Below are 16,674 nucleotides of genomic sequence, written 5' to 3'. Positions count from 1 at the left end.
CAAAACCAAAGAATGGCCTGCATTTAAGCAGAATAAACTCTCTGAATTAGCCACGCTGCCTCAGTGAAATTCAAGTCGAGCACAGCAGTATACCTTTTATATCAGACCGCCTAAGGCAGGGCCAAAAACACAAAAGAAATGAGAGCAAAAGATCAAGAAACACCTCATTGCAGTGCTAATTGAAAACAACGGGAAGAGCAATTTCCAGCACTTGAACAGTATTGACTTTAGGAATTTCTCCAAAAGCGAGCACCTGTAGAGGAATCACAAAAGCCCTAGAAAAAAAAAACAAATAACCAGCACCCAATAAAGAATTAAAGGTCAATTGCACGATAGGTCATGGCACGAGAAAGAATTGGATAAGAAATCAGAACTGCCTTCTCCAACTTTCCTTCTCCAACTTTCACAGATTATTTCTGTATTTCCATGAAATACAACAAATTAAAGCTGCTACAACATTACAACACCTAAAATACTTTACCAAAAAGACGGACTTTGAGAACCGTCCATTGCCCTATCATTTGATTGAACAATACAAAAACTATTATACAGAGCGGCAAAGAAAATTTGCCGCGGAGGGCCTCTAGGCCCTCCGAGCACATCTGCTACCTGCCTAAGTCCCCCTTACCTCTCCAAGATTCCTCCTCTCCAATTATGCTCCCAGTCTGCCCACCATACTGGTCACTTTTGGCATAGTGCATCTTAATGGCAGCCACAGGATCGGAAACAACAGTGCAGGGTCCCCCAACAATAACTTTTCTTCCCACTACATTCATTCCAACCATCCCCCTTCCCTGCGGCTGTAAACTTGAGACTGCTTCAAACCCGTTTCGCCTTTGTATCTCAGAAAATATGTCTTGCCTCTGTTTCATATCTACTGTGAATGGCTGCACTTTGGAGCCCTCTCGGTTCCTATATAACTGACAATCAACCACGCCATTGCTGCTACTCATTTCCCTGGGAAAACCCGATGCACCATTCAAATTTCGCTCATTACTCTTCACAACTGTCTGCAATGGCAGTGGCTCTATCTTGGAAGACGGTGTAGGATAATTGCCAAAAGCAGCAGGATATTTAGCCAGCAAGATAGCAGAATCAGGCAAAGAAGAAAACCCAGTTTGTATTCGATTCCCATCCCAGAAGCCATAACTCCTCATTGCAACATTTTCAAGGCCCAGGTAATTGTTACGGTCAAACTTCAGAAGAGATGAATTCCCATCCACATCATGATAGCCAGAAAATTTTAGATTAGATAATTTGCTGCTTAAATTTGAATTATGGATCCCCTTTTCCTCATTCTCATGGGTATTAGAATTTGACTTCTGCGTAGAGGATGGATGACTGAGTATCTGGCCAAAAAGCTTCACATCACCATTCCTGCATGGCTTATCAGTATCTGACAAACTCCGTGAATGAGCTCTTGAATGAAGAATAGTTTTCTCTATCTTTTGAGAGAGACGAGGAAGTTCAGCCACTGAGCTGTGAGGCTTTGAACTGTTGCATTTCTGAAGATAGCAATCCTGTGCCACAGATCGAGTGGAGACATTACTCTCTGATTGTGAAAGGGTTTGAACTTCAGAGAGCTTTCTGCTACTAACATCCCCATTCATCTCTTTCTTGTTTGATATCTGTAATGGATAGCCCCCGAGAATCTGGGAAGATTCATCGTGACTCAAGATAGAATGGCTACACAAATTCTGGTGAAAATCATCTCTACTAATAGATTTAGGAGACTGCTTAGGTACATTCCCACGAAAATCAAGTGTTGATGACAATCTATCTTGATTAAGTGTTTTATCACACAAAATGGAAGCAGTATCTTGAGATGGAGAAGTTGCAGTAGGAGGGGAATTCTGCAGTGGCAAGGAGATGACATAAGGTTTCTCCATAGAATCCAACTCCAAGGAAACTTTGTGCTGGTATTCAGGGTTGAGATGTAAACCAGAACAAGAACTCTCAGCAGCCGGATGAGAACAATTTCCTATTGTATTTGAATCTTGTACTGAGCTTTGCAAGCCACTTGGGCCACATTTTTCATGTGTACGAATCAAACTACATTTTGGCAACAGCAATTCTTGCCCACTTAATTCATTTTCAAACCCCACGGAAGCAAGCCCTTTATTCTCCATCAATGCTTCTGGACTCGATGAAACAGGTTTAATTCCTTCTCTAACAGATGCCATTTCCACAATTGAAGTACTCTGTTCAATCACTTGATCTCCTCCAGTTTCTGTAGCGGCCAAGACAACTGTGCTTCTCCGAGTATGCACTGAATCAGAGTGTTTTTCAACACTATTCATAATATTGCTGTCACCATGAACAATAAGCTCAGGTATATTCTCCGCCTGGCATGCATCAGACACCGAAGTTTCTACAGCCTCAAAATCTTCATAGTCCATATGTCCCATCCCATTGTTTTCCTCTGACCTATTCCGGTCAGATTCGAAGTTCACAATCTTAGCAGGATCAGATTCGTCGTCATTCTTGTTCATGGTGATCAAAGGCAAATCCTCATCCAGTTTACAACCCAACTTATTGCCGCAGATAACCGAGCCAGTCTCAACAGCCTCTACAACACAAGCATCTTCTGCGTCACTTCCACCTCCATTAGCATCATCAGTCACTGGTGTTCCTACATTTCTAGGCCCAGGATGAATCAGATCTAGGCCAAGGCACTTCCGAGCCTTACTAAAGAAAACCTTGCATTGGTCCCGTGATCTTGTTCTCACACATCGTGATATCATCACAAAGTCCTTGCCATATGACGACACTGCCTGTATAAACATAGATTTCTCCTCATCTGTCCACTCAGAAGGATCCATTTCCCCACAGCTCTCATCAGAACAAGTTTCATCATCAAAATTATGCATAACATCAGGTATCGAAGGCCATTTTATGCCAGAGTCCACTTTTTGGCACTTCCACTCCCGATAGCTCTCTCCCGGGTCTACAGAGCTTGTGATGCAAGAAATCATAGCCTCTGATGACAAGGAACCACATATTCCAGCTAAAACATCAGCAGCAACTGTTTCTCTTTCATCCCTGATAATATCAAGATGATTAGACCTTTCTAAAATACCATCATCACCCCATGATGTTTTAGAATCACCATAGCCACCCAAAACGACTTGTTCAGCACTAGAATGCTGGTTCCTCTCATAGTCATCGGCACACGCTGCCATCATTGAAGCTGTACCTAATATATCAAGTGAAGCAGCATTAACCTCACGACTCCACTTTTTCTCTGAAGTCACCAGATAGGTATTAGTACAGAAGGCCTTTGCTTCCTTCTCTTTCGTTCTTTCAAAACAATCGGATTTGTGATTTTTGTAATAAAACTCCACACAATCTGCTGTTGTCTTGTGGTCAAGAAAAGAAGCAATCTTCCTGAAATCTTTCCCCAACGTGGCCAGCTTATCCATGAAAGTCTCTCTCTCTTCAGGCGTCCAGGGATTGATCATAGCTCGTTCCTTCTCAACAGCACAGGGATCTTCAACTAATCCATTACTTGAGATAAATCTTGACAACAATTTTTCCCTTTTGTCCAAAATTAAGGCTGGCATCTTCAATGCGTTCCTGCAAAGCTTGACTTGGGAATCTGAAAGCAGTTTGCTTGTGAAATTGATCATCTCTGCGGTAGGGACCAGGCTGAGATTTCCTGCTGCAAAAACAGATTATAAATTTATTTTGAAAAAGAAAAATACTTGGCAACAGGAACTGATAAAAAAAAAAAAAAAAAAAACACTTGGCAACAGGAACTAACCATCTACAGGTGCTCTTTTTTTAAGTTTTTTTTTTATTATTTATTTTATTTTTATTTTTTTGAAGGGGTGAGAGGGATGGTAAATTTTGAACGTCAGCATAAATTGTAGTTCAAGAAATAACTAGATTAATGTTAAATGTTTCATCACCAACAACTTAGCATTCAAACAAATTTTTGAGGTAACTCCAGAGCAGGGATAATCACATGTTTTTCACTTGCATATTCAAACAAATCAGCCAGAAGAAACCCCCCGCATACTTAAAAGGCCTTTTCAACTTCAGAGATGACTGACCAGAACCAAGTAGCACCAAATCAATACTGTTCTAACACAATCTAAGTGATCTCAGATGTGGTCACCATCACACTTGACATCATTATCATGACATTCTACTCTTCCCTGATATCAGATCCAACTTACTAGAACTGAGAGAGATTGCAACTGATCTCTCTTGAACCATAAATCACTGTACTTGGGGCAAAAAAGGGATGTAGAGTTTCAATCACCTTTATATACAGCCTGCCCATGTTGAGGCATGTGCAAAACACTAGAAGATGCATATGAAATATCAGACAGGCAAGCTCACTCACAGAGATGCAAATACTTTCAAGAGTTCTACCATATTCCTCTTTCATATCCCATAAACTTCTGCACGGCCCCACAAACGCAAGACTTTCATTGTGCTTAATAATAACGCAATTCGGTATCTTCTGCTATGGTTCATGCTTGTATGCATGTCCTAATGGTAAGTCAAATCATATATTAAAAAAATAAATACTAAATAGCCATTTCCACATATACAGATTACTTCAGGTTTACAATAGCCAGTTCATCTCGTATCTAATACAAGTACCACTACATCATCATCATCATCATCATCATAAAGCATGCTACACCCTTTCCAACCCATTGCATCCTCAAGAAGATTCTTGACATTAGACATGGTAGGCCAATTTAGTTACTTCAAACAGGCACAATCCACGTCGTATGTTCCATCAACAATGCACATAAATCTTCCAGAACATCGATTGTTGATCAATGGAAAACCAAGTATTAAGATTGATATCTTCTTTACCTAAATCAGGCTCATGATCCCGAAGTTCTCCAAACAAAGTAAGATGCAGGAAATTAGAAAATGCATAGATTAACATATCAATATACAAAACACACTCAGATCAATAAGATAAGAACTTCAAAAATACTTAGCCAAGCTATGGTGTTCCAAAAATATACTACAATGCACTCACATGGCCCATTTGGGTTTTGTTTTTCAATTTTAAGGCAGTCCCTCAGGTACCACGACACTTTGATAATCTAGAACCCTGTTTCTATGGTGTACCTGTGAATCTTTAAGGCATTTTTTAATATTATTTTGTTTTGGGATTTGAAAAAGTTGAATTGTTTTTTTTTATTTTATTTGGAAGTTTGGAAGAGTTGTAATGATTAGATAATATGAGATGGTTTGTGAAAACAAACCAGGCCTAAACCAAATAAAAATCTATAACATGCCAACAAATTGAGGAAACTTCACAAAGCTCTGTTAAACCAATAGAATATTGTTCACTGTACCGAAAGGAAACTGCACAAAGCCTTTTTTTATTGGGGGGGCACAGATTCTCGGTAAGGAGTTTTCTGCACAAAGCTATTTTGACATTGAGAACTTTCTGTGAAACAAATAATTTATTGAATAATTTCTGGGTCTTCTATCTCAGTTTCTTATGGCAATCCCTTAAGTACCACAACTCATTAAGCAAAGCAAAAGGAGCAAAATTTGAAAAGAAATTAAGCCAATTTTAAGCAAAGGCTATCCACAACAATATCCCACCAAAACATAACAAATTTTGTTATGTCGAAAACTGCAGTTAGAGACTAGAGAGAATTGAGAACTGAAGCAGCCAGAGAAGCAAATTCAGAGAAAGAAAAATTCTTAGCATGAATAAGTAGATGACAAGTTTTTCTTACCTGGAGAAGAAAAACGAGAGCGAATGGATGAACGAGGCTTCTGATTCCCAGTAAGAGCTGTCCGCAAGCTCAGGTCAAATTTTTTCTGAGATTTTGGACGGTGTTTTCTCACAGAAAGTAATCGCATATCTTCCTTCCAAAGGTGCTGAAAAACTTTAAACTTAAGGGTTATAACTCTCTCCTTAAATCTTAAAAACTGCTTCCTCTTTGCAAATTTTTCTTTGACTGAAGAGGCACTCTGACAGGAAGAGGAATTGACGGTGCGAGAGACATCTGTCATATGTTGCTCTCTTGGTAATAGCTTATCAAAAACTCCACATGCTCTGTTTGCACACTTTCTGTTCGAAGCCACTATTGAATCACACAACATATATTGTCCATCAGTAGATAGACTCACCTCACTGGAAACAGGTGCAACAGTCTTTTCCCCAACTGAACCAGGCACCAAGCATTTCACATACTCGTTTTGAGACTTAATTTGAATTGCATTGCAATTACCAGAAGAATCGCCATGTTCCACCTTATCAGATAAAGGAACCATCTTCGCTAAAGAAAGTGGCTCCACAAACTTGGACGTTGCAGTTCCAGGACTATCAATATCCTCATCCTTAATAGCTGCATGAACATCTTCCAAATCACCATTAGAGAAAGGCATCTTCTCCGTAACAGCCTCCCCAGAAGAAACAATTTGCAATGGCTCAGGTCTGTGGAACAAATTGGAGGCAACATCTTGTTCTACACAAGGTGTTGCCGTTTTCTCTGCTAGCACAGAACTGGATGCAGCTGGATAGGGATCGCCACTTTCAGATTCAGACTTCAAAAATTTTAGTTCATTTTCAAGTGAATCAATTTCAGACTCAGTCACCTCCAGCAGCTTTGAAATCTCACTTTTACATATCAGCAACTTATTAATAGCAGTTGATCTCACAAAACTTGAATCCACTGAGCTTGAGTCATCGGATTGCAACAACTCAATCAATGAAGAGCCCAAGTTAGCCATCAAGGTCATATCTACCTTCTCTAAATCAAGGGGAAATCCTTCAAGATGATTTATAGATCCAGCACTAGGTGAAACACATATATTACTAACATCAATATCCATATTCACTGCCTTTCCAAATGACTTCTCTTCCACACCTGCTACGCCAATTGCCAGAACTTTCATTAGAAGAAGGGTAAATAAAAGTGTGATATTCTAACTCACTAAAAAAAGAATGCAAGTATTTTTTGGCCGACCATTTGCTCCCTTTTTTTCATATACAAAGAAAAGTACAAAAAAAAAAATCCATCAAAAGGCTCTGAAATTAGCAGCCACATCACAGGGAAAGAAATACTTAAATAGCTTTCAAAGTACATATTGTGGACAATTTTATTTTTTTTACAAATGAAACGATATTTGCAGTCCTAGGATGTGCAAGTCTCACACACTCTTTTTGAAAAAGTGGATAATATGGGACCCACCTGAAAATTTTAATTTTTTAATGGTGGACCCCAACCTTTTCCAAAGGGAGCGCGCAGAGCATGCACACCCTAGAAGTGTATCTAGCATTACTCTTTATAGATACATATACATATGTAGTACACATATACATGCTATCTGGCACATATATTGTACATGCAAGTATGATTGTGTATTAGAATAGTTCAGATTCTCAAGGAATAACAGTCTCATCATGAGTCAAGTTTCCTATTACTTTTACTCGACGACTAGTGGATCAGTTCCCCTCCCCCCGGTGTTTAGATAAGTATAAAATAAGTCTTCAAGAGGCCATCATTAAATGATCCTTTGGGTGACAAACACGTTAGATATTCAATTTTTATTTTCTTTTTCTTTTTTTTCAATTCTTATATGAGAAGAAATAATCTTGCAATCTTGGAAAGAGAGACAACCTTCTTCAAAAAACAAAGCATAAACTGATGCCTTTAGAATTAGTTCAATTTTTATAATAATTAGATTTCTTTTAAATAAGAAAACATTTCATCTTGGATCATTAATCTGCCACCATCCCCACGAGCTAGTATGTTCCCAGACCAATAAGACTTCAACCACCAAGCTCATCTCACAGTACCTAGCGATACATGATCTTACTTTTGTGCAAAAAGAAAATCCAGTCCTTAAAGGTTGGTTGACTCCCTAGAAAATCAGAGGGGCCAACATGGCAATCCCCAAATTTCAGCAATACAGAAAAATGGCCCCTATTTGCAATTTGTGGTGCCTTTGGAGGGAAATAAATAATAGAAGCTTCAATGATCACGAGTGAACAAGAGATGAGCTTAGAGTCTTCTTCTTTAACACTTTTTTCAATGGTCAATTGCAAATAAATTTTAATGGACCACGTGTCCATGATTTTCTATTATCGGTTGTCAATTGTGCTTAGTGTCTCTCTTCTATTGCTTTATTACTCATTAAAAATTACTTATAATAACAAAACAAAATTCATAAAATATAATAAAAATAAGTTTTAAGAAGTTAGATGGCAATATGTTTCGTCTATTAACTCAATAAGTTTTAATAAGTTTTAAGAAGTTAGATGACAATCAAGTAATCATCTAATTACATAAAACATAGCATTTTATATAATTCTCATGATTTACTAAATATACACATCTATGATATTTGATTTAATAGCCATATCCAAATTGAAGTACATGGAGAATCGAATTATAACAAAAAAAGCTCATGAATTGTATGTATTGGCTTCTTCACTAAAATAAGCAATCAATTATCAATCCATCTAGAAAGCCAACTTGAACTATTATATTGGGTTCGAAGCATATACATCACATACGAAAACTTTTGGCACTAGGGAACGTAAATGATCTCCAATCTCAACTATGTACTTAAGAATTTTAGTTTACATCATTATAACTGTGTCTCAAACTGATGTTTTATATTGTTAAAAAAATTACAAAAAGCCAACTTGTAAACGCACTTCTCTGTTGGTAAGCAAAGCTCTTTAGGCTTGGCGATTTGCACTTTGCACTTTATGCATGCTTCTTACCAATACTGATAACACCAACTGACTGCTACAGCTTATTTGAACTTCATAGATCTAGTTATTATTTACATTCTCATTCACTTGATACTGCAAAAGGTCATAAGTAATGTTGAGCTCCTTGAATAGAAATTTACTCCATTTTATTTTATTTATTTACTTCAAAAACTATTCTAACTGAAGAAAATCAAATCGTTACCAGTTGCAAATTACTACCATTTGACTAATGGATAGTAAACAGATTGGTGTATCAAAAAAGGGTTCTGAAAGTAGAGCCCTCCTCAAATATAACCAGTAAAATAGATAGGTGAGTACTTGGGAGTAACTTGCAGAGATGAAAAAATTGAAAACAAAAACCAAGCAAAAGACTAGGGATCCTACCTGGAGAGGAGCTGCAAGCAACTGAGGATGGAGTTGCAGGCGATGCACAATCTGAAAAAACTGCAACCCTGGGACTTTTGTCGGCCATGTTTGAAATGAAAGAATGGATGGGTTCTGTAATACTAGTAGAAAAGACAGCTCCATCTTTATCCATGCTAATATCAGGGCCTTCAACTTTCTTTTTCTCATACTTTGCTAGTCCCTCACCCCATCCAAGTCGGGGCTTCTTCTTGGAGGTAGTTTCATCTGATGGAGCAGCAGATGTCACACAAGCAGCAGCATCCCCTGAAGGGGACTGGACAGGAGTTGAATTTTTCAGCTGTATATCAGTCTTCGTTTCATTGGAATCCACACCTCCCATGCTCTTGGAGCTACTTGAATGGCTGAAACTGGAACCCCGCGAGGACAAGCTTCCAGAACGGCTCCACTTGAGAGGTTTCCAATCAGTAGAGCCAAGTGAGTTTTCTCTGTCACATCTCTGGCCTGTACCCAACCCATTGACACCACCCATCTTATCATGCTGGTCTTTCAAGTGAAGCTGATCCCATGTATTCACAAAGTCAGAACTAGGATGAGAAGGGCAAGGTATGGTATCATCCACTGACCTCAGATCATTATTACTCACATCAAGCAGCCTCGCAGGCGTATTTGGAGACACGTTGCTTGTTTCCCAGGAATGAAATTTCCAACCTCTCTGACTAAATCTATTTTCCCTACTGCTCCTGCCATATTTCACATCTCCACGCGAAACATACGGTCGGCAGCTGTCATCTTCCAGCATCTTGTCACCAGCCCGAGAAGGCACATACCCATGACCAGATTCTTCGGAAAATAGGTGCCAACCACCCTGCTTACCATGACCTTCAGAGAATATTTGGGAAACAAATAAAAAAGGAGAGAAAACCCAAAGATATCAACACAAGTAACGTATATATTCTCGCAAACAAAAATAAATATTTTTCCCAGGAAAAAAAAAAATTAAAAAGAGTGAGTTATTCTCCAGATAAGAATCACAACCCCGGAAATTCAATAAACTAAAGAGGTACGTTAATCATAGATCTATGCAATAATCATGAAATAAATACAAATTCCTACAGAAATATCAAAAACGGCACCTCAGAAACCAATCCAAAAAACAGGTCTTTCGGAATGAACTCGTTTTTATTGATAAAACCAAGGTTATAGAAATACTAATATTTGTTTCCTCAAGTATCATCATAATCAAGGGAAACCCAGTTCTAAATCGGAACAAATTTAAAGAGACGAAGGGCTAAGAGGAGGACGAGTCGAATCGGAATAACTCACCTGGTGGCCTGCGACAATCGGCGGATCCCCAGCGATTGAACTCGCGGGATCCGTGATGGGACGAGTCCCTCCATCTTGCTATGGACCCTGGCGACTCCGAAGACCTGTCGTGCTTCCTCTCCTTGAAGAAGTCCTTCCGATCCCAAGGCAATGGTTCTGGCGGCATGAAAACCAACCCAATCGCATGGGCTGCCGCAACACCAAACCGAAGTCACTGCACGAAAGCAAAAACCAAACAAAAGAACAAGCCACCGAGGGAAGGAATACCCGGGGCTGATAAAACCAGATCGTACGGGCAGCCACCTAGGAACGGTATTCACCCTTACAAGCACCAAATCTAGCGCTTGAACCGCAAGAATGAAAACGAAGACACAGAGCTGAATCCTGTCGATTCCAGATCGAACGCCAACCCTATGCGGCACCTCCCCCCAAAGAACAGACCAAACCGCGGAGTTTTGATTTGGTTGAGAACGCGATCGAAGAAGGTATCTAGACCCACTGTCCAAATTAATGGATTCCGGTTATTCTTCCTCAATGGCTCGATAATGTTCTTTCTACGGCTTCCTTTCTCTATTTCTTGGCTGGTTGGTGGTGAACGAAAGCCTGCCTTTGGAGCGAGAAGAGTGAGAACGTGAGCCGATAAGGGAACGAAGTACAAAGCGAGCCTTGACAGAGAGAGAAGGAGAGAGAGCATTGGCATCCGGATCTCAACGGTAATATTAAACCATATTCAATCTAATTCCGCGTCCGCAATTAAATTATTTTTTTTATTTAGTTTTTTGTTTGAGTTTGTTGCATGTCAATTTTTTTATTTTTTTATTGTTCCAATCAACTTTTCCTTTTTACTTTGGCCCCACTGTGTTCCCAATCGGACTCGGGAAAATGCCCCTGGTTTTTGGGACTATTTCGGGGGGTAGCGGTGTTCTGCACGCGCACCCCTCACCCACACCCCTTTTTTTATCTTAATGACGGGTTTAGCCTTGGAGATTTCTCAAAAAGACAACGCCTTCGTGTCAACTCCCAGCCATTATTTTTTTCTTTTTAATTTAAAATTGAGTCGTTTGGGAGGTACTCGATGCTCCAATTTTATATATTTTTTAAAATCGAGTCTGTATATATTGATTTTCAAAATTTAAAAAGTAAAATCAGACCGATCACTATTAAAACCGCATCTATTTTATAATAGTTAGCACGTATTAATATAATATTGAATTTAACCATAGTCTATCTAAGTTCTAAACTTTTATATTAGTATATATGATTAAATGTATAAAAATATATTTATAAAAAATATATATTGTAATTTATTATGTCAAAAATGTATTTTATATATATATATCATATATATCAACAGTAAGTTAATATTTTCAATAGCCTAATGATCTAATGCCATATGATCTAATTTTCTAAATGAAGAGTCTGGGTTTGAAATTCTCTACCCCTTGTATCAAAAAAAGTAAATTTATATTAATGTTTATGTTTAAGATTCAATTTTATATTATATAATATAAAATTAAAATTTTTATATTATATCAAATGTTATATTATAATTGTAAGATTAATTTTATATTATATCACATGTTATATTAATTTTATATTATAAGATTAATAGATTTGAATAATAATATTATAATTTTATATTGTATTGACATATAATATATAATATAATATAAAAACTAATAAATATATATCGGTTCGGTTTGATTTAACTAAGTGTACACTTTTTCGGTAGTTCTATCATTTTTTTTTAACGAGTAAACAATCAATTACTATTATTTTTTGAAAAATAATACATATACACTAATTTTTTCTTTTAAAAAAATATTTTCCAAAATTCTTTACATAATCATATTTTAAATAATGAGAGTTTTTTTTAAATAACATCATTTTACATAAATATATTTAATTTAAAACATAATTTTACAAATTATTACAAAACGAATTGGTCTTTTGCATTAGCTTTGCTATTTATTACAACTCAAATAAAACCAAAACAGTAATCTTCTGTAGTGGTTAACAAACTTCTATATGAATGTCCATTCAATATATCAAAAAGTTAATTTATAAATATATATTTTTAAATTTATTTGACAGAACATTTCCTCAACTTGCTTTAGGTTTGAATTTTGAAATTTCGTGATTGGATTGTACCTGTTCATTAAAAAATAGCAAAAATGGTCTTCTATTTCAGATCAAATGGTTTTTGTTTACATTTTATTAGCATTAAAATTAAATGTTTGTGAATATATAGACTATGATCGTGCCAAACAATGAAAAATGACGTACCATAAATATTTAGACATTTCTTCCACTAAGTATATAAATGTTTGCAAGATAGAATATGAAATTGATTACAGAATTTTGAATTGCCAACAATGCTGTGTGCTGCTTCCTTGCCAACTTTATTATTCATTTGGACGTGTTGTGGATGTGTTGCCCTTAACTCTTCCCCCAACGTAGAAAGAAAGCTCGCGTTTTATAGCCACAAAAAAATAAATAAATAAATAAATCTCGTGCAATTCTTTGTAAAAAAACAAATCACACTTTAAAAAAAAATATAAAAAACTATTATTTATTGATAAAACTTACTTTTTCACAATAAAGTTATATAAAATTTATCTATTCAATACTTGTAAGTGCCATTATTCCAAAAAAAATTACACCTCTTATGCTCTTAATAAAACATCTTAAGGTTGATTTTGTTATATAAAATTAAACTATCTTTATCTCATATAATTATTATATATTTTTTAAGTTATCACGTAAAATATAATAAAATTTTAAAATTTTAAAATAATAATAATATTAAAAATTATAATTATAATAATATTTTATTCAAATATTTTAACCAAATAAATCCTTTAATGTTTGCTTCTTTATGATATGAGTTGTCTAATCGCAAGTTTTGCAACGACACGACGTGACAAGATGAGAAAGGCCCTTCTTACATATATGGTCACAACGTGCCAATTTGGCCATTTTAAGAAGCATTTGACAAATTGAGCTCGCACCATGTGTAACAATAATTCTCGCATGTGAAATCTATAACTTCTAGATGCATTTGACATAAGTAGTAGTAGTCTATCATGGATATTGTTGGGTATTTGGTAAGAATGCAATGATTAAAATATTAAAGATCGTGAAATGACAATATTAAAATTAAAAACTATTATATTAGGAGCATTATTATTGTGCCGCTTGAAAGTGATTGTTAGTATAAAAATAATATTATTTTTTATTTAATTTTTTATTCATATTTTTTTATTATTTTTAAATATTTTAAAAAATATAAAAAATACATCAATATACTAAAAATTACTTTCTCAATCGTTAAATAAAAAAAATTAATTGAACAGTCAAATAGAACAGTAACATTTGAGCGCCATAGTAATTTTTTCCTTGTATTAGATATTTTGTACAAAATAAGATGAAATAACGTTAATGGTGAATGTGGCCAACACTAAATTTAACATCTTATATTAAGTAGAGAGATGGGAATAATTGCGAAAAAAGAATAGTTTTTAAAAACTAAAAATAAAGGGTTAGATAGGTTGTTGGACATGGAAATAAGAGAAAAAATACGAGGAAAAGAAAAAATAAATATATTTCTTCTTCGTATATTATTTATCTGGAAGGAAGACGTATTCCTAGAAGTAATAAATTATCTCAAGCCATTATTCCGAAATTCTAAATTAAGAAGAACGAAGTAAGTGAAATGAATCCAAGCTAAAATACCAAAAGTTGAGATAAGCTTACAAGAGTAACAAATGCAAATTGTTCTTAATTTTTCCTTTTTATTTCTTCTTATTATTTACTCATGAAATAAATGCACGTCATTGGGGAAGACCATCCACGCATGCGTCAGTAGACAATTAATTGTGACAGACGAGAAAAAGGATGAATGGGAATTCAAAAAGTTCCTGAACATATTGATAATAATTATTAATTTATAAAAAAATTTCCTATTCATTATTTTATATATTATATTTATTTATAAAGCGGTGATATTTGTCGTTTTAATTTAAAAAATAATTTGTATAATTTTAAATAGATAAATTTCATACAAATTTTTGTAAAAAAATAAATTTCATCTTAAAAAATATTAAAAAATTATTATTTATTAATGGAATCTATTATTTTATAAAAGATTTGTATGAGACTTGTCTATTTAGAATTTAGAAGTGTCGACTTGGAGAGATAAAATAGACTTTCTCTTTTAATTTTTACTATTCTATCATTATTTAATAATGTGATATTAGATTATTATAGATTATTTATTATATTTCATTTATAAATCTATCATCTAATACCATATCATGAGATGATGAGAAAAATATATGATAAATAAATTTTTATTAAACTAATTGAATTCTCTTATACATCACATATATGTCAAGAATAAAAATAAAAAATCATCATAATGTATGGTAAAATAGTGTTTTTCGTTTATAGATACTAGAGTTTTTAAATAAAATAGTGCTTACCAAGAGGCCAAAGCGACGGACATTAATGCGATAATCGCCGATCCTCAATGACATTTTCGGAATCTCAAAACTTTCCCGCCTCGTTAGTACTAGTTAAGTAGTCAAACCACGAAACGACAAATTGCCTTACGACGACCACGACACGTGCGGACGCACACGTATGACTCCCTTGTCGTTCCCCTTGGGACGCAACCAACCAAACACGTGCCCGAGTGCTTGCTCACCTTTCAAATTCCTTGCTTGAAACTGCCAACTCCACCGCACGCCCCGAACGTGCGCGTTAAATAAATCTAGGGCTGACGTGGCGAATCTTACCCCGGCATCTTTTGCGCCGTCCGTAATATGCGTTTCCTAACTTTCCTTGTAATAGTTTCAAGTATTTCCACTGCAGGCCTTCCTTCTTGGGAATTTACATTCAACTCCATAAGTTTGCAATATTATACTGGTGACCCCTGAGCTTTTTAAGATGAATAATCGCTAAATTTTCAGGGTCAATTGGTGAAATAATTAGAGTGGGTGCCAGTTTTGTAGATTTTTTTTTTTTTTAATTTGTTTTTTCTTGATCATATTTCATCATTATAGTTTTGCACTCAATCATATTGCATCATCACTGTAGGGTCGCCTAAGCTTAAATATATATTAAAAAAAACTAAATACTGACTGTTAAACATTAATATTGGGATTTTACGGTAAAAAATTATTCTATTTATAAGTTAACATGTATACACTCTGCCTATGGTAAAGTGGAGTATTTTTACATATTATTTGATGTAAAAAACTTCTACATAAGTTGTCTATAAAAAATATATGCCAATAAACAGACTATCTGCTATGGGTAAAATTGATGCAAGTATTGAACTCGCCAAAGGCTCGTTGAAGATTAGAGCTTTTATGCTTATGATGAAAGGTAGAAAGAGAAGAGAGATCGTTGAAGACAAGGCTTTATCACGCATAAAGGGACGTTGGATTGGATAGAGATTATTTTGTATGCTAGTTTTAACAGATGATTAATATGAAAAATACAATATTTGTTCAAAAATACAGAGAAAACTCTAAAAATTATTAATTAATGATAAAATTTGAAATTATTTTATGAAGTCAATAAGCCAAACTGAAATTGCTGTAAAATTTGAAATTATGATGATTTTTTTAAAAATGAAAAAATCTAAATTATTGTATGAGAAATTAACACATAAATAAATAAGAATCCTACTAAGAATTTGGTCAAAATCAAAATCATAATTACTTATAAACTTGAAACCAAATATTTACTAACAAGGTAAAAATAATCATAAATATATGATTTGAGATAAAATAATTAATATTATCCTTAATCCAAATAAGGTATTAAGTTTTTCCTTTCATATTTGTACAGATTCATCTTCTTAAAGTAATATTTTAATACGATCAATATAGAATCTGGATCTAAATATCTCATATCAATTTGGGTTTGCGTTATAAAGCTAAACACAATATATAAATAAAGATAAGTGACTTTAAGAAGGGAAGAAGTAACAAAAAGAATGATCTGTTTCCTTTAGGCTGTAATCGACTTCTGGAGAGAAATGAATAAGAGAGGTCCAAGACAAATTTTCACATAACTTCAATTCATTCATTAGTGAGATTGATGCAAACTATATTTACAGTAAATTTTACACCCAAATTTATAGATGCAAGCTTTAGTGTTGAATCATGTAAATTATTGCTTTATGTATTTTCAATAATTAATAAGTAAAGAAGCCATCAATAAACATTCAAAACACACCATCATAAAAAACTATCGCG

The 16,674-nt window shown here is 34.9% G+C and overlaps 1 protein-coding gene across 3 annotated transcripts; it reads right to left on the bottom strand.

Annotated features, from left to right (window-relative positions):
• Positions 1 to 340: 340 nt before the first annotated feature.
• Positions 341 to 11,065, bottom strand: LOC108997053. 3 transcript variants are annotated; one of them, XM_035692614.1, is made up of 4 exons: positions 10,406 to 11,065; positions 9,101 to 9,961; positions 5,724 to 6,863; positions 341 to 3,661 (listed from the first exon to the last, which is right to left on the bottom strand). In XM_035692614.1, the coding sequence occupies exons 1-4, from the start codon at positions 10,569 to 10,571 to the stop codon at positions 606 to 608; spliced, it is 5,223 nt and encodes a 1,740-aa protein (XP_035548507.1). In that variant the 5' UTR covers positions 10,572 to 11,065; the 3' UTR covers positions 341 to 605. The 3 variants fall into 3 exon arrangements, with proteins under 3 accessions (XP_035548507.1, XP_035548508.1, XP_018828683.2); XM_035692615.1 differs by having other exon boundaries at positions 341 to 3,658; XM_018973138.2 differs by having other exon boundaries at positions 5,724 to 6,860.
• Between the last annotated feature and the right edge of the window lie 5,609 nt (positions 11,066 to 16,674).

This window comes from Juglans regia, chromosome 7 (assembly GCF_001411555.2).
Source record: "Juglans regia cultivar Chandler chromosome 7, Walnut 2.0, whole genome shotgun sequence".
Taxonomy (NCBI): Eukaryota; Viridiplantae; Streptophyta; class Magnoliopsida; order Fagales; family Juglandaceae; genus Juglans; species Juglans regia.
Note: the sequence above shows the minus strand (reverse complement) of the source record. Positions and strands in the feature narration are given on the sequence as shown.

Excerpts from the sequence above, each read along its gene's own strand:
- LOC108997053 (XM_035692614.1), bottom strand. The coding sequence starts at position 10,571 with ATGCCGCCAGAACCATTGCCTTGGGATCGGAAGGACTTCTTCAAGGAG. Across the intron at positions 6,864-9,100 it reads TGCTTGCAGCTCCTCTCCAG|CAGGTGTGGAAGAGAAGTCA; the intron begins GTAGGATCCCTA and ends CAATTGGCGTAG. Across the intron at positions 3,662-5,723 it reads CTCTCGTTTTTCTTCTCCAG|CAGGAAATCTCAGCCTGGTC; the intron begins GTAAGAAAAACT and ends CTGTTTTTGCAG.